The sequence below is a fragment of the Oculina patagonica genome, chromosome 2, assembly GCF_052425735.1.
Source record: "Oculina patagonica isolate OP01 chromosome 2, crgOcupat, whole genome shotgun sequence".
NCBI classification, from domain to species: domain Eukaryota; kingdom Metazoa; phylum Cnidaria; class Anthozoa; order Scleractinia; family Oculinidae; genus Oculina; species Oculina patagonica.
Genome location: NC_135759.1, coordinates 42626785 through 42643634, shown reverse-complemented (window position 1 = coordinate 42643634; position 16850 = coordinate 42626785). Strand labels below are relative to the sequence as shown.

General features: G+C 41.2%; 6 protein-coding genes across 7 annotated transcripts; 3 read left to right on the top strand and 3 right to left on the bottom strand.

The window, feature by feature from the left end:
- Positions 1-74: 74 nt before the first annotated feature.
- On the bottom strand, positions 75-1162 carry LOC144644740 (uncharacterized). The gene has a single exon (XM_078504260.1). It carries the CDS (start codon positions 980-982, stop codon positions 497-499), a length of 486 nt encoding a protein of 161 aa, XP_078360386.1. The 5' UTR covers positions 983-1162; the 3' UTR covers positions 75-496.
- A 308-nt stretch (positions 1163-1470) lies between these two features.
- On the top strand, positions 1471-2282 carry LOC144644742 (uncharacterized). Its single transcript, XM_078504262.1, has one exon. The coding sequence runs from the start codon at positions 1637-1639 to the stop codon at positions 2108-2110; it is 474 nt and encodes a 157-aa protein (XP_078360388.1). The 5' UTR covers positions 1471-1636; the 3' UTR covers positions 2111-2282.
- Positions 2283-2436: 154 nt separating this feature from the next.
- On the top strand, positions 2437-3323 carry LOC144644741 (uncharacterized). The gene has a single exon (XM_078504261.1). It carries the CDS (start codon positions 2538-2540, stop codon positions 3009-3011), a length of 474 nt encoding a protein of 157 aa, XP_078360387.1. The 5' UTR covers positions 2437-2537; the 3' UTR covers positions 3012-3323.
- Positions 3324-3885: 562 nt separating this feature from the next.
- On the top strand, positions 3886-4533 carry LOC144644739 (uncharacterized). Its single transcript, XM_078504259.1, has one exon. The coding sequence runs from the start codon at positions 4026-4028 to the stop codon at positions 4518-4520; it is 495 nt and encodes a 164-aa protein (XP_078360385.1). The 5' UTR covers positions 3886-4025; the 3' UTR covers positions 4521-4533.
- A 2102-nt stretch (positions 4534-6635) lies between these two features.
- LOC144641566 (microfibril-associated glycoprotein 4-like) lies at positions 6636-10831 on the bottom strand. Its single transcript, XM_078500605.1, has 3 exons — positions 10583-10831; positions 8852-9241; positions 6636-8315 (listed from the first exon to the last, which is right to left on the bottom strand). The coding sequence occupies exons 1-3, from the start codon at positions 10809-10811 to the stop codon at positions 8041-8043; spliced, it is 894 nt and encodes a 297-aa protein (XP_078356731.1). The 5' UTR covers positions 10812-10831; the 3' UTR covers positions 6636-8040.
- A 3173-nt stretch (positions 10832-14004) lies between these two features.
- Positions 14005-15468, bottom strand: LOC144641592 (perlucin-like protein). 2 transcript variants are annotated; one of them, XM_078500631.1, is made up of 2 exons: positions 15206-15468; positions 14005-14633 (listed from the first exon to the last, which is right to left on the bottom strand). In XM_078500631.1, exons 1-2 carry the CDS (start codon positions 15441-15443, stop codon positions 14209-14211), a joined length of 663 nt encoding a protein of 220 aa, XP_078356757.1. In that variant the 5' UTR covers positions 15444-15468; the 3' UTR covers positions 14005-14208. The 2 variants fall into 2 exon arrangements, with proteins under 2 accessions (XP_078356757.1, XP_078356758.1); XM_078500632.1 differs by having other exon boundaries at positions 14005-14630.
- Positions 15469-16850: the final 1382 nt, after the last annotated feature.

Sequence of the window (16850 nt, the reverse complement as noted above, 5' to 3'; positions counted from 1 at the left end):
AGGCGTAGCCATAACCGAGCATAATTGTGAACCGGGGTACAATCCTGCAAGCAATAAAGAATAAACTGTTGATAAAGTTGCCAGTTAAAACTTTATTTCGCAAAAATCTTACATGATCATAAGATATTGTTACATCCGCAGTAATTAGCTATAGTAACATAACAAGTACTTGAATTTATTTAGCAATTTACAATACCTCGCCCGCGCTAGTTAAGAGTTCACTTGCTTCAGTAAACACACGCACATTCTGTACAAATGGACAAAACAGTTTTCAAAATAAACTCTTGAAGCGCTAATAAACTAAAAAAGACAATAAAAATAAACATCTTTCGAATATACTCATGTTCAAAGTCACATATACACTGTATACATTACTACGTGTGCCGGGAAGCTACAACTTGGCACATGCTTGAGCCAGAAAGCGTGATACTTCAAACTCCAGATCCTAGAGATGATCTCTTCGAGGTCAACAGTCGATCGCATGATGAAGCTATAGCTAGTATACAACGGTATGAATGCATACAGAAAAGGCGATAACATTTATCAACACACGAACCAAATGAGCTCTGCTCCACTTCACCACCCTGTCAACCACGTACTTATGATCCTTCTTGGAACAAGTGTTTTCATCCAGGATAGGATCAATGAAGTATGGCTTTAAAACCAGCAAGGTATAAGGCATGTTAAACAGGAGCAATCCAGCCACGACTAGCCACGGAAGGCCGCGGGTACGGTCCATGTAGTACACCACAACACCGGAGATCTGAGGAAACAGTGACAGGCTCATCATCAGCCGAGCACAGCGGTGGAAACTAGTCAGCCACTGTCGATGGATTGCTACAGGATCCTTCATGGTCATTCGTGACGGCTGCTCCACTGCTACTACGTACACTGCTATTCCTGTCATCAGGCCGCAAAGAAACGTGTTGATGCACTCGATTAGAGGGAAGATTTTCTCTGGGCTCATGTCAAAGCTCGCCATATTGAATCGATTCGATTTTAAAACGCTGTTCCTGTTTTTAATCAGAAAATTGGCAACCCACGAAGAAGTGACTTCCAACTACTTTGCATTTAGCAAAGGACGCGGACCTTGTTTTTTCAAAACAAATAATCACACCCACCACCCGTGGTGCAATAGCGTGACACGACAACAAGGACCGACCAAACGATGACAGCTGTCAATAATGTAAAATGATTAAGTTTTATAACAATAAAATTAGTCTAAAATGCATGGAACTCGGTTGTTTTGTTGTAGAATGCGGTGTTAACCCTTGCAACACTTACAAAGAAAGTGAAAGTTTCGCAATCATTTCATGCAGGTCTTTCAGTGTATAAATCCATGGTCCGAAAAGAGAGCATTAACTTTAGATTGTGCATGTTATGTTGGCTCTTCGCAATAAGGTGTACGTGATGGTAATGGATCTTCAAGAACAGATTATAATTTGAAGGTGTGAAGTAAATTAAAAAGGCGCGAAAACGCAGCTCAAAGGATTAAATAAATAACCGACAAGGCGCGTCCAGAGAAAACATCAATTGCCATGCATGCGGTATGCAAATTTAATACTTGGAACTCATTGTGTCACACACTCCGTAACACCAGTACTGGCTACAGTCTGCACTCGAATACAGCACCAAAATGGAATCAGAAGATGCTTTCAAGTTGATCAAACTCGCCACAACAATTGGCACCGGTATAATGGCTGGCTCAGCGCTCTATATCAACCTTGTGGAACATCCCGCGCGCATGAAAATCGACGATGTGAAGTCACTGCACAGGCAATGGAAAGAAGGCTTCGATATCGCCAAGAAACTCATGATAGGTGTGTCGCTCATTCCCATCAGTGGAGGAATAGCAGCGTATGCTATAAACCACAGCAAAGGAAAGCCATGGCTCATTGCAGCGGGCATGCTAGCCTTTAACGTGCCATTTACTGCCTTGGTAATATTACCTCGTTCTATTCAACCCATCAGTGACTATGATGTTGTCGCCAGAAGGGACCCAGCCGTGGTCAAAGATACAGTGGATAAATGGAACACGCTTCACAAGGTCCGTACTGTAATGGACCTTGCCGCGTTCACTTGGTGTGTGTACAACCTTGTGTACAATTGAGTTATATCAACATGAAGTGCCTAACTTGTTACACTAGCTTGGGAACTATGGTCAACCGCCTGTGATCTTGCCTAATTGAGGGTCTATTTACGTGACAAATGTAATTTGCATGAACTGAGCGACTGGTATCAGTGCATTGTAGCGAAAAAGGCTCAATAAAGATATTGAAATAATATAGTTTTTGAACTGTGTTTTTTTCTTACCCCGCAAAAAGTCTAATACCACAGGAAAAATTTTTCGTCCCGTCGACCCTCAGTATAATTTATGTTCAGATGTTGGACTTTTGTCATAAATTATAAAACAAAAACAACGCGCAATATGTAAATCAATCCACCCGTGTTTTATATTCACCGCAAGAGCGTTCGAAGGTCAGGCTTAGAGTAAACTCGTTTGAATCTGTAGAATTTGCGCCTTCTTTTTTTGGATCATGGACGCCGAGGATGCTTTCAAGTTCATCAAATTCGCTTCCACAGTGGCCACGGGTGTAATAGCAGGTGGAGCGATCTACATTAACCTTGTAGAACATCCCGCAAGAATGGAACTTGATGATGTACAATCTCTTCATCGGCAATGGAGGGAAAGCTTCGATCGCGCCAAGTACCTGATGGCTGGGACATCACTGCTGCCGCTAGCTGGAGGAATAGCAGCGTTCGCTATGAACCAAAGCAAAGGAAAACCCTGGCTGGTTACAGCTGGTCTGATGGCCTTCAATATGCCCTACACTGCTATAGCCATGAAGCCTCGTGTTATTGATCCGATCTATGATTATGAAGTCGCAGGCAAAATGGATCCAGCCGAAGTAAGGGACACGGTGGACAATTGGAACACATTTCACAAGGTTCGTACCGTGATAGATTTGACTGCATTCGCCTGGTGTGTCTACAACATTATCTACAAATGAAGGACGCCATGTTGATGGTCTTTGATATGTCGGTGGGCACTGACTAAAAATGTACTTCAGGCTATTTGCTTTGGGTTTGGTTGCACGAGAAATACCGCCATAATATATATTATTGACGGCGGGGGAAATATTCTTTGTATTCATTTTAAACCGAGGCTTCGAGCTGTAACTTGAAAAATATTGATGCTGATTTTGTTATTATATTTGTAAAAGGCGTATGTATATTGTATATCCCTTTAATATTTGCACGTCGGTTGTACAAAACTATTCAGTGCTGTACAATTGCTGAAAAATAAAGGTTTTTTCACCACACTGCGGTGGAGTTTTTTTTAATTTAAGACTGATTTTCAGAAGCTGTGATTTTTTTAGTTTGGCTTAATTTCAATCCATGTTCAGTGAGAAGTAGTTTGCCAACAGCTGTATATGAAACCGACTCGGCAGGATGAAAAAGAAACAAAGGAAACGTTTGTGGGAAGTTTTTCAGGAGAGCGTGACATGACTCTTGCGTTACTTTTTTGTTGTTGTTTTGAAGTGCGCCCGTGGTAAACATTTTAAAGCTTAAATATTTAGTGAACCACGCATTGAGTTTCTTGAACTACATTTTTCTAACCTGCGATTAGCCTTTCAAGTTCCTTTTTTTTTCAATAATCTGTCGGGCGCCAAAGCCCAAGGGGTGCGAAAAATAAACAAAACCAAACAATGGTCTTTCGCTTGTGCCTCTGCTTCACGAAATTTTCCAAAAAGGATTCGTTGTAATGGGAATCAGGCGTCCCCCTTTTTATAAATTTTCTACGAAACATTGGAAACGATTCCTTGAAATTTCAACCTTAAATAAACCAATTCGCCGAATTTTTTCGCGCTCGTTGCGTGACTCCTCAAGACTCGGCGCCCACTCACAAAGCAGCAATCAACAAAATGAATGCGCGATTCTTCGTTGCGCAGTAGTCTTTGGGTGTTCCCTTGCAAAATCTGCACGCACTGTATTGAATTTGTTGGACGGGAATTGTTTCCATTATGGGGTTCGATTTGGACGACTTATTTCCGTGTCTCGAAGTTGTTTCCACTGTAGCTGCCGGCATGTTTGTTGGGGGCGCAGTGTACATCAACCTCGTGGAACATCCGGCGCGAATGACACTGCCCGATACGAAGTCGTGTCACAAAGAATGGATGGAGAGCTTTGATCGAGCGAAAGTCCTTCAAAGTCGCTTGGCGCTGCTGTCAGCAATTTCAGGTGCCGGGGCGTACTATTGCAATCCAAAGAAAGGTCTGCCTTTCCTTGTGGGTGGAGGTCTGATGGCATCGATTATCCCGTACACACTCTTCGTGCTGAAACCTAACTCGATTGACCCCATCTACGATGAAGACATAACTAGCAAGAAGAGCGAAAGTGTTGTGAGGGAGACCATAGACAAGTGGAATAGCTATCATATGGTCAGGAGCATTATTACCCTGCCAGTCTTCGTTGGATGCGTTATGTACTTAGCGAGCGGTCACAAGAAGTTCTGGTGAAGGACTAGTCAGAACACTTCCCGGGGTAGTCAATCGATAAAAATTTCGACATCGTCGTCTTCGGGTCGGTCGTGACCGAGGATCGCTCTGGGGGCGTGGTGCCGGGGGATCCTGATTGTTCGGGGGCTCTCCCTCCCCTTTCTTCTTTTTTTGGCCCCTGTCTCTCTTCTCCCGCCGGGCTGTTAGGCTTCCCGCTCTTCTCCCCCCCCTTCATCTCAGTCGCAAGGTCGCGGAACATACGGCATCAGCGTGGTCGGGCCCGCCTTAACTTTGCGTCCACACTCTCTGTTGTGAGTGCGGAAGGAAGTGAGTGTGCGGCGTCTGTTGTGTGGATAGTTCGTTCGTTTTTCGCCTGGTGGTCTTTTATATTTTCGTTAGTTCGTTCGTTTCGTACTACCGGGAACACTTACATGAAGTCAGATCACTACCTTTGAACCTTTCCGCCTTTGACAGTCTATCACATGTACAGACAGCTTGGCTGGTGATACTGATGTGGAGCATTTGGTGAAAACTTGGGAGCAACTACAGAATTCTGGGACACTTTGGTCCACCTCTTTTACTTGTGTTGGAACACTTAGTGGAACTAGGCATAATACAATAGATACTTTTCTCATCCAGATTGCATTCTATGTAGATTACCCTAAAGATCTTCGCACAATCAAAGTCGGCATGTTTTAACTGGGGTTCAGATGACTTATTTTAGGTAAGAATAATAAAGGACCTTGGAGTAGACTAATGACTGTTATGACCTTCGCGTATGTTCTGCATGGTGTGTGCACAGAATGCACCCTGCATAACTGATTGATTGATTGATTGAGGCCCCGATCATCCAGACCAGGGGATGAAAGGGGGGGCCCGCTCTCGAAAGTAATTTTCTTCAGGCCTTCGGGCCTCAGTTTGGACTCAAAATAAGGTGGGGGCGTCCGCCCCCCGGGCCCCTCCCCTAGATCCACCACTGCTTTTTGCGGTATAACCTCATGCTGACATGTAGTTACACAACTTTCCATCCATATTATAGGTCCACTGAGATTTTGGAAAATTTGTTTGTACTTCCCCACAATGTGATGTAGTTTTGTGAGAAATTAATTGTCGTTCTTTGACTGCTGGTAATTTAAAAGTTCCATAGCTGTATGCCCAGGGGGGGGGAGGGTACTCTGGCTTGTAAATGACTGGGATGATCGAAGGATTTTTTTGGGTTTGACATTTTCGATTCCGGGATTTTTTTGGGTTGGAAAAATTGGCAAGTATTTTTTTGGGTGACCTGATGTAAATAGGGCATTTTTTAGGTATCAAAAACAAACTAAAGTGCCTTGGCGTATTTATGGTATGATAAATAAACAAACAAACACAAGCGTTCAATTTTTATGATTTTCTTTGTGTTATATGATTGCCCCTCCTGGCAATTTAGGGGTAATTTGACAACATTTTTTTTTTGAGGGGGGGGGGGTATTTTTGGTCCAAGGATTTTTTTGGGTAATGTCGGAAGACTTAGGGATTTTTTGGGTTCTGAGTTTCACCTCCATTCGATCATCCCCATCATTTTCAAGCCTGAGTACCCCCCCCCCCCTGGGGCTGTATGCAGTGCCCAATTTCCCTGACAGCAAGGATAATCATGGACAAGTGTTCCCCAAAGGCAAAACGGTGACAGTGTTCCTCACATTGTACTAGTCTTCATCTGAAAGCAAGATGATAATCTAAAGCAGACAAAAACTGTTTATAGGAATTCTCATCTGATTGTAATGTGTTCTGACTGCTGGCCCTTAAAAAAAAAAAAAAAAAAAAAATGTGTGTCCAGGCTATGAAAATGGTTATGGATGGCACATATTGAATATCTTTGGTTTTTCAGTCCCACTGTGCTATCTTAATTTTTACAAACCGTTATTTTGAAGTTAATTTTAATTTGAAAGTAATGCAACTGTTGCATGTGCGTTGTTGAAATTAGATGGAAATCCTTTTCACTCTTAGTAATTTTAATTGTGGCAAGTGCAAGACTGGGCCTGAATTTACAACTTCCCATCCACTTTCCCCCAGTTCCTACCCCTTCATTTGTGTACTTAGTTTTCAATTTGCTTTTTTCTGCCACCTAAAGAAGTCCACTTCCAACCCTCTCTTTTCCCACCTCTGTATACTTCTCCTGGGATACATACAGCATCTGTGCCCTCCTCCCCCTCCCCCATGCACCCTCAGTGATAACGTCCAGCCAGTCAGCTAACAAAACTGATATAATGTCACTCACATATTGTCATTAAGCAGATGGATGAAACAAATAAGGAAATCATCAATTTTAAAAAGAGACTTTGTCTTCGTATGCAATCATGGCTTTCTGTCTGAGGAAGTTAGACAGAATCTCCCAATGGAAGATTGCCTAAGGTGGGGTTCTGCCCCCCCCCCCCCCACCTCCATGCAGAGAAGGGGTACTCTGTATATTTTTGGGAGAGGTGTGCCGCTAGGACTCTAAAACCCTTACCCTACTACTGCATGGGAGGCTAATACTAACCTAGACACCGGAAATCCTTACCCCATTCCAGACTTGCTTTATTTAGAAATGTATCGCTATTAGTGTTCTTAATTTAAAACAATCTGTCAGTAACGTAGTCGCAATGATTTTTCTTTCTCTTCCGAGTTTCTATTCCTATTTTGGACTTAATTCTTCATACCACCGATCAGTTTCCAAACAAATGATACCCTATTCTAGACCAAAACTCTCTTATTTCTATACTCTTAATCCCAGACTAAACTTCTTAAAAACCATACCCTTCACAGCGGCACATACCTATATAGCCCATATGTGGGAATGACCCCCCCGGGGGTACTACCTGAATTTGAATGAAATTTTAAGAAGGAAGAGAAGAAAGAATATTATTTTTGGAACGCCACCAGACAGTTGTCCCCTACGCAGAAACAATACAGGTTGTCAGGAAACTGTCTTGGTGTCCATCTACAAATTTTTAACTTCAAATTCTAATTTGAGAGCAACATAAAATCTTCAATATTTCTTATTTCACTCAATTTTACTAATCCTTTGAGAAGAATTATCTCCTCCCAAACATAACTAAAAATTTACAAAACATCCCAGAGCATACATATATGGGCCGATTAGCGAAGCGTTTTTGGATTCCTTGAAACGTGAACAAGATATTTCACGCAAGTTGACGTTGAAATAAATAAATTAAACTTGACTTCTGTTCGATCGCGCGAAACAGACAACAGATCCTGCCAGTCGTGCGATGATTTAAAGCGATGACGTCATCAGACTGGGTATCCAAGTGCAGGAAGACATTGACGACGAACTGCTTTATTTCTTGTTTTTATTTCCTCATGTTACAACTTAGGATAATCACATAGTCAACAAATCCCTTCACTGATTTAAAGATTACAATTGTTAACCTTGCCTGCATTGTTAAAAAATTATTAAAATCGTTATAAATCATCCGTAACACTGGCTATTGGCTTTAGTGATCGCTTTTTTAACTCTAATGGATTAAAAGAAATTATTGGAAATAAACTGCCTGCATGACTTTTACGATGGAATCCAACCAACGGGACGAATTTTCATCTCCGCGCGTTTAGCAGAGTAACGGTATCCCTTCCAAGTGCGCCAGTTTACTCCGTCAGCGTAGGAGGAATGGGCACCATGAAGATAACGACCGTTCAAGTTAGAGCTGTGACATGAGCCGTACCACCACGCACCGTGATACATGACAGCGCAGCTACCTCTGCCATATGCGTCATTGTCACGGTCTTTTGTTGAGAATGCTTCACTTTTTACACCGGATAAGGAATCACCTGCAGTTCCTACAAACAATAAAAAAGACCTGGATTATATGACTTCTCTTGACAGAATATATAAAAGGCAATAACTATGAATGGCACCACAGATAGTGAGCAACTGTATGCTGCCCGTAGGTGGACTTTTAAGATTTTGACGGGAGTCTCTAAAAGGAAAGGTGCAAGGTGATGTGGTCGTGACTTAATGTATCACCTTCTTAAGAGGGACATCTTTTAGGATAGGTTTGCTTCAAATTTTAAAAGACGTACCATGATAAACACAGCTGCAAACATATAAAGTCCTAGACCGATGGGCTCCTGCCTAGACCTAGAAGATACTCGTCATTAAAAGACAGCCAGAAAGCCAGATAGCCAGGCTTTTCTGCCAACCTTTCATGTATCACGATTTATAGAGTTCGGACGAGGGCCCAACTTGCTCCTGTGCGTGACTCTGAAAACATTGCACCCAATCATTTCTACCAAACAAGAACTGTGGTTGTAAATTAAGGAAGCATACTTCGCCTCGTTACCAAAAAGAACAAAAAAAGATGCTGCAGCCTTACCGGAATAGGTTCCAAGGCTCAACTGATACTTGGACTGTTCACTGGACACAGCAAAATAACCGTACTCAGCGTAGGCCGTGTTTCCGGTAGTGTCCTCCAAATCCACGCGCAGTTTGTATCTCTTGTTGTTGTTTGTGGTTAATCCGTGCAGCTTATCAAGTCCCAGCCAATACTCGCCATTCAAGTGCCCAAACCCCGCTTTGTAGTCGGCCCAGCCGCGGTAAAAATCCACAGAGCCGTCCAGTCTCTTCTGAAATACTGTCCAGCCCCCACCGGCAGTGGTCTGGTCACAATACACATCAAAGGGCTGTTGGCCGTCTGGGTGGATTGTGTACACACCGCTGACTGTTTGACCGCAGCTATAGACGTCAGTGCAGTCTGTTTGATTCACTGAGTGAAAAGCAAAACAAGCGTGATTTGGGCTTAAAAATACAAATTAATTGAAATGTATAACACGCGTACAATGGGAATGTTTCAACCGAGCCAACTTGCTTGTTCATTGCCTAGCTGTGTGTGTGTGTGAAAGGCAGATTGCCAAAACCTTTTCTGTTTCAAAAGGTTGAATGTAGTGGGCATAGTGCAAGTGATAAACCGACAATCGTATGACCACATTTTTACAAGTTGTTTTGTTTTCGTTATTGTTTTGTTTGTGAAGTTTTGTTTTTTGTTTAGAATTCGTTTTTTTTTTTACAATAATTTTAGAATATCATCAAACCAAATTGTTTCCTTGCGCTTCGTTGAACTGATCCAACCAGTGGTCTTCAATAAGGTTTCGCATTGCTAAGACACATTTCGGCCGTAAATAGTTATTTTTTTCCTTTTCATTTCAACTTACCAGTGTTTTTGAAAAGCTGATGGTAACCTTGACTCCCGCCGGCAGCCGGAAATAAACGATTTTGCGGTTGGTTCATTACGTGCAGGGCAGGGAAAGTGTCATGGTGTTTAGGTTTTTTCTTTGTGAATGGATGAAATACTTTATTATAGTGTCAAGGTATTTAGCTTTAAAAAACTAATTGGGGACACTATTTACATTAAAATCTACTAGGCCATCCCAATAAATGTTTCGTTTCCCTCGCCCGGTCTCTTGTGACGGTGGGTCGGTCGGTCGGGCGTGACACTGGGGTTCTGGATTCCGGGGCGGGCTGCTTGGTGGCCTGCGTCACTCGTGGTCTTTGTCCTCAGCTGGTTCGGTTGGACACAACATCATACAGGCGTCGGTGCGTAGGTCGCTTTTTTTTTTTTTTTTTTTTTCTTTTCGTGGGTCGGTCGGGCGTGGGCGGCATTTTTGGGATGGCTAAGCTACATAAAGTTAAAAATATTTACACTTAAATTCTAAGAAAAAAAGAACCGTACTACATAGGTGAATAGATAAATAAATGAATAAATAAATAAATGAGAATAAAATATAAAATTTTATAATAAAAGTAGGTGAAAGATAAAAATTGCAGTTAAGAATTAAAAATTAAACATTTAAAAATTTAAATCGGCCTAGCTGCATATGTCACTTTTACACTCAGTTTGTATAAGACGTGTGACGTGTAATACTGTTTTTAAAGCTCGTGATATTTGGTTTCTCTCTGTCACTGTGATCTAGTTTGTTCCATAGATAAGGCCCGAAATATCGTAAGGAATGTTTTCCATAATGTACTGTGGAGTCAATCTATGAAACTCCAGTTGATACAAAGAAAACGGATTTCTGTTTAATTATCTAACTTCGACAATACTTCCTACCTTCTAAGCAGTTGGCTTTTGATCCAAGAAGCAAATCGATCTTTTTCTCGAGATTTTTGTTCTGCCGTGAAATTTGGTTTTGCTTGTTGACCAGTGTTTTCAGAAGTTTACAAATAGCACAGCCATTGTCCGTCGTCTGCTGCGATAAGGCAGCTCCACAAACGAGCACTTCACATAGCGAGGCACAAAACAAAATAACTAAAATGCACTTAAAAATCTGGTCTGCCATTTTGGGAGTACGTAGTTGCGTCTTCTCCTTGAAATGGGTTTGAACGTATCACAGCATGTATCCCTATATTTATATTTCCTAACGTCGACTTTTCGGCTGAAACACGCTAAAACAGAACGTGATTCAATGTCAGTCGACACATTCTTATAATAAACAAATTACGATTTTAAGCACGTAGTTGATAAGGTGGTAACCTGAGCTCAAAACTAGCCAGTGTTTATCTCGTGTCACTCTGCACGCTTGTCCCCCCTGTCTCACTCCCTGGAGGTAGGGGAGGGGATACTGCCTTTAGTAGACTACCGTAAAATTCCGATCATAAGCCCCCCCGGTTGTAGGCCCATCTACTTGGAAACCAAAAAAAATCAATCTGATTATAAGCCCCCCTCCCCCTTCGGATGTTAGCCCCCCTTTATCGGAAGAAAGTACTGAATAAGGCTAGATGTTGCTTTATTATCCGTTTTAAACTTAAAAACGCATTTCAATCAACACTACAGCGGCTCAGTTCGAAACGTTTTTTTTTTTTTTTCCGCTTATAAGCCGTCCCGAATATAAGCCCCTCCGCTTATAAACCCACCCAAACCTCTTACGAAGTTGTATAAGCCCGGGGCTTATAACCGGAATTTTACGTTTATATACGGGGAGACCCCGCCCAAAATGGGTACCTTTTTCAGGCCGTCAGTATATAAACGGGCGGGGATTTCACGAGCCGAGGAACAGAAAGTTGTAGGAAATTGTCATTTAGATATTTCAAAGGGCCGAACAGACGCATCTTATGGCTGATTTGTCTAAGTATTTAAAGAGGTTACTCAAGTGAAAGATATAGCAAGGGATGCATTTAATACTAGTCTTTCTACTGTTGTGAATGAACGATTTTTGTGATACGATAAGGGATCACCCGCAGTTCTTACAATCACAAGACATAGCATACGTAGGGTCATTATGGTTATGTAGCAACACAATAGTCCTATATTTACTTCTGAAAAAAAGGCAAAAGTAAGGCTAAAACTGCAAGGGACCGCAAACGATAATGCTGCTATTCGTGGGATCTACTGAGAGATCTGATCAGCAATAAAATGGAATAATAGAATGGAACAACTGAAAGCAAGAAGGCAAGCCTTTTTCGGGTTGCGTTTTAGGCATTTTACAGTGTTTTATGAAGCCGTGTCTAGAGAATTTTACTGAAAATATTACGTACTGTAACTTAACATAATTCTTCTTATATTTGACAAAATGTGGACAGAATTTGGGGCAGTTTGTGGCGTCATCAAAACGCACCCAATGTCATGTGACCTAAACCAGAATGTTAAACATAAACTTAGAAATTTACTTCCTTCACCTCAATGTAAAGAGAAATTTAAGATTTTTAAGAAATGTAAGCATGCGTTTTATCTCGCGATAAAAACTTAGAAAGTAGCAATGAAAAAAGTGCTCCATTGACCACACTTTTGGATAAACTTCTTTTTTCTTTCTTTGTAAATTTGCATAAAGCACGCTTATGTTTCAAAGAAGACGGTTGTTCTCCCGACTGTTTACAAAACACATCAGCTACACAGCCGAGGAAATCTTGATTTCGTCTCACAAGGGCTAGCTATAGGTCGCAATGAAAGCGTTCAATGGCCGGCGCGCCCGGCGCGAGTGTATAGGCCCTTTTGGAATTTGAAGAACGGTTAGCAATCACACTAAAGACAAAGTCGAATTAAAAATATTATTTATCATCGGTTTAATACTAGCCCCAGCTAAATATATAAACGTAGTTTAAGTCAATTCACGTTCTCCAAAAAATACGCAGAATTTGGCTCATCCCCAGTGAACGATTTCTTTTTTCATCCTCAGTGAAAGATGCTGTGAAATTTACTCGTACAAAGAACGACCAAGACGACAAAGAACCTCGTACAAATATACACGAAACCCAAAACAAAATAACACCAGAATTTGTTAATTCCTGCTATATTTCAGAGGACAGCTAAATAAATATAAATCAAAGATCGCCCCCGGGCCCCCAAAAGCCAAAAACCAAAAACCAACCTAATTTTTTTTATATGATATAATATTTTTTTTTAAAAAATTTTTTGTGTAGGAACCATAAATATACAACAAAACAAAAAAAGGGGCCAAAAATCCAAAAAAACAAAAAAACCAAAAAAACACAAAAAACCCCCAAACCCCCAAAAGCCCCCAAAACCCCCAAAAACCCCCAAAAACCCCCCAAATTTGGAAAAAAAAAAAAAAACCCTAAAACGCAGCCCCAAAAATACGGCGACTTTGGGTCCCAGAATAGGCCTAAATCCAAAACGCACGTACAGAGTCATTAACCAAAAACACTTTTCGTTTGTCGATTTTCTTTCGAATTCTGAGATTCTTCAAACTTGCAAGGCCCATCAATACTAGTCCCTCTGCAAATGTTTGTTTTAACTTGAGCACAGGGCAAGAAGTTATATTATGGTGGAGGGTGGACGGCACTAGCCCTCAAACCTTTATCATCAGACCACAGTACAAAATTGAATTCAAGAGGAGTAAATAATTTAAAATTGTTGCTTGACCAGAAACATTATTTAGGCTCAAATACAGTTACAAGGCTAAAAGTACTTTATCTAAGGTGATCCAGCGTGACTGGAGTGCTAGTCAGGTGACTACCCCAGGTCCAAAATGCAGCCCTACCGTAAATCTATTGTAACCCTAACCACAACAACCCTAACCCATAAACCATTACCCTGCAACCCCAACCCAGACACTACTATGGGTTTAACATAACCCTAACTTTCACCCCGTTGTGTTCTAAGTTCTAATCGCGTGATCTCTATTGTTCTCTTTAATGTACTGCCCAATTTTTTTAATTCTCCATAAAAACTTAAGTCCAGTTTCCTGAGACTCAGTTTGGAGTACTGTCAGCTGTCGATGTACAGGCACATAGCAACAAGATAATATAAAAGGCCCCTGAAGGTGGACAATCGACCTTCTCACTGACCAACGCTTTAAACGCTGCACTAACCAATAGAATAGTTGATCTTTTTTCACGACGTCCCAAATGATCTTTAGTGTTGATTTTTAAATCTTTCTCCTTTGTATTGGGACAAAAGAACCGCGTCAACAAAATCCTTCCCTTTCACATACGAGATCTACCAAACCCGTAAGAAATTTGTTGGAAATTCAGGTCACGTGTTTGAATTAAATAAAAAAAATAAATATCACAATGTTGACAAGTTGCAAATATGCACCACTTTTATTTTAATTTTTGCCTTACATAGCGCAACTCAACCAAAAAATGCATGACAAGAGATCGCGAATCAAGCCGGAATGACCTCATCGAAATAACAACCGATTTGCTTTGTAACTGAAATTCTTTATACCCCACCAAGTTCAATTTCTAGTTCTACTTAAAAACAAAAAGACAGCAGCCTCATTTGGACTTTTTCTGGCAAAGAACACTTGGGGCCAACTTCAGCTGGGACTCTTTCAAATCGCACCACAAGTCGTTCCACTTTCCCTCGCCGATTCCGATGCCAAAAATGTTTCCACAGTTTTCGCCGGGGTGGGCATTGTTTGGGTTCCCACTTCCCCACTGTGAATACTGACCCGCCAGGGGAGTGTCGTCGATCCAGTAGAACTTATTATCAGCCTTGCGGATAAAACCAAGCCACACACCCCAACGTTGGACTGTCTTCTGCTTCTTTAATAAATTAAAGATAAAGTTGTTTTCAGCAGCTGATCTGATTATGGCGAGGTCTCCTCCTAGATTCTGGCAAGTTCTCCTAGCATCGCTCCATTTCATGGTTGGGATGTTGATGATCAGGAAACATGACTTTTCATGGAGAAACCAACCTTCTGGACAAGAAGATCCGGCAAATGAAATATCAAAAAGGCGAAATTAAATCAAAATGAAGTCTAAAGTTTAAAAACATGAAAACAGTGCTAGGGTTAATGATTTTCCTCTAGGTCACTGCACGAAATCGAATGACTTACGGAGTTTGTATTTAGCCGTACAAGCCCGAGTTTGACAGTTTTCTATGAGCGAATACGTAAAGAGGCGCAGCTAATTTTTGAAGAACACGCCTGCCAATTAAAACACAATTTACCTTTTTGTCTAACCTACAAACGCAGACGTATTTGGAGAGAAACGAAAGCCGAAAATACGTCTGCGTTCGCAGGCTACTCGAAACGTTAAGCCTTAATTTTTCAAGTTGCAATCTATTCTCATCCGAGCCATCCGCAGCCAAAGACGGCGCTCGTTTACAGGTTCAATGCTCTAATATAGCAGTTTTTAATTAAGGCGAACTATTTATGTTAGGTTTCCTGCGACACAAATATAACTTTTTGATGTTCAAAAATCTGGTAAAATTCGTGACAAAGCCCCTTAACTATCTAACTTTCATTAATACTCAAGATGACCTTCCTACCTTCTGAGCATTTAGCGTTCGATTCAAGAAGCAAATCGATCTTTTTATCCAGGTTTCTATTCTGTTGGGAAATTTCGTCAATTTTCCTGTCCACATCTTTCTGTTTGTTTATCACTGTTTTCAGAAGTTTACAACAGTCACATTCATCGCTGGTCGTCTGCTGTGATAAGGAAGTTCCACAAACGAGACAGAGAAAAAACAAAAGAAGTAAAATTCCCTTAAAAAATTTCCCAGTCATTGTGAGTGCTAGCAGTTCAGTTCAACTTCTCCTTGAATGGAATTTTGAACGCAATTCAGGGGGTATTCTTATATCTACACAGCCTGCGCTCAGGATTGACAGTTTGCGCTACAACGCGCTAAACCGAAACGTATGATTCGCTGTAATGTCGGACACATCAATAGCATGTTTATAATAACTTTCTGGTTTCTGGCACTTGTTAGTTCAGGTAATAACCTGAGCTAATACATTTTGGCAAATGGCCGCCACCCTCCGTGGGAATAAGTCCCGGGGGAGGGCACCCTGTATATTTTTGGGTGGGGGTGTGCCGCTGGGAATTTGAAACCCCGACCCTATACTAGACTAGACACCGAAAATCTCTACCCTATCCCAGACTTATATTTTGTTAGATCTGTATCACTATCAGTGTCTAATGGTAAACCATCTGTCAACAACGATGCTGCGAACATTTTATTTACGTTTAGGAAAGCCTCTTTCTCTTCCGAGTTTCTATTCCTATTCTGGACTTAATTGTTCATATCACCGATCACGTTTTGTGGCAAATGCTACCCTCTTCTAGCCGAAACTCTCCGATTTCTATACCCTATCCCAGCGGACTAAACTGCTTGAAAGCCATACCCTTTACAGCGGCACATACCTATATAGCTCATATATATGGGAGTTCCCCTTCGGGAAATAAGTTTCTAAAGGAACTGCTATGCTGCGTCAGCGGGCAATTGAAACACTTTGTTGGTTATTAACAAGAAGGTTAAAAAGGTAAATGAACCACCAAAGCGAATTTGGAAATGATGCACCATTCTCCATGAGAACTCTTTGTCAGTCAGCCGTTCACTTTAGAGAACAGTTAACTCTCTCCAAGACGGACACCCTCGGGACCAGCCCCAACTGTCTGTCCGAGAGAGGCGTACGCTTTGTAGAGAGTCAAGGTAACGTGACACCAGTAATTCTGAGATAACAAAGCTGAACGGCTATGCACAATGAATACATGTCTGTTTTAATTCTTTTAAAGTCGCTTACTTTAGCAAAACCTACAAACTCGGACAAAAATAAATAATGGTAATAGGACTGAGTGGAATCCAATTCGATTAACAAAATCGGATGACCGCGAAGCGGGAGTCCGATTTGTTTAATCACGAGTATGATTACAAGCCGAATTGGACGACACTAAGACCCGTTACCAATTAATCAAAACTATGACAAAATTTGAGAACAAACAAAATTTACCGGTGAAATGGCTAAACGTCTTTGTGAATACTGCCAAAACATAACAGTTTATTCAACAAAATGCACAACAACAGCGCGCGAAAAATGACGAGTACTGTCCAAGTGACACAGGCATGACGCGTCAAATCGGGCTGTTAATAACCAATCACTTTCGAGAATTTTTTAATAGATTTGATTATATTA

Excerpts from the sequence above, each read along its gene's own strand:
- LOC144641566 (XM_078500605.1), bottom strand. The coding sequence starts at position 10,811 with ATGGCAGACCAGATTTTTAAGTGCATTTTAGTTATTTTGTTTTGTGCC. Across the intron at positions 9,242-10,582 it reads AAAAGCCAACTGCTTAGAAG|TGAATCAAACAGACTGCACT; the intron begins GTAGGAAGTATT and ends CTTTTCACTCAG. Across the intron at positions 8,316-8,851 it reads GAGCCTTGGAACCTATTCCG|GAACTGCAGGTGATTCCTTA; the intron begins GTAAGGCTGCAG and ends TATTGTTTGTAG.
- LOC144644741 (XM_078504261.1), top strand. The coding sequence starts at position 2,538 with ATGGACGCCGAGGATGCTTTCAAGTTCATCAAATTCGCTTCCACAGTG.
- LOC144641592 (XM_078500631.1), bottom strand. The coding sequence starts at position 15,443 with ATGACTGGGAAATTTTTTAAGGGAATTTTACTTCTTTTGTTTTTTCTC. Across the intron at positions 14,634-15,205 it reads GAACGCTAAATGCTCAGAAG|AAGGTTGGTTTCTCCATGAA; the intron begins GTAGGAAGGTCA and ends CTTCTTGTCCAG.
- LOC144644740 (XM_078504260.1), bottom strand. The coding sequence starts at position 982 with ATGGCGAGCTTTGACATGAGCCCAGAGAAAATCTTCCCTCTAATCGAG.
- LOC144644739 (XM_078504259.1), top strand. The coding sequence starts at position 4,026 with ATGGGGTTCGATTTGGACGACTTATTTCCGTGTCTCGAAGTTGTTTCC.
- LOC144644742 (XM_078504262.1), top strand. The coding sequence starts at position 1,637 with ATGGAATCAGAAGATGCTTTCAAGTTGATCAAACTCGCCACAACAATT.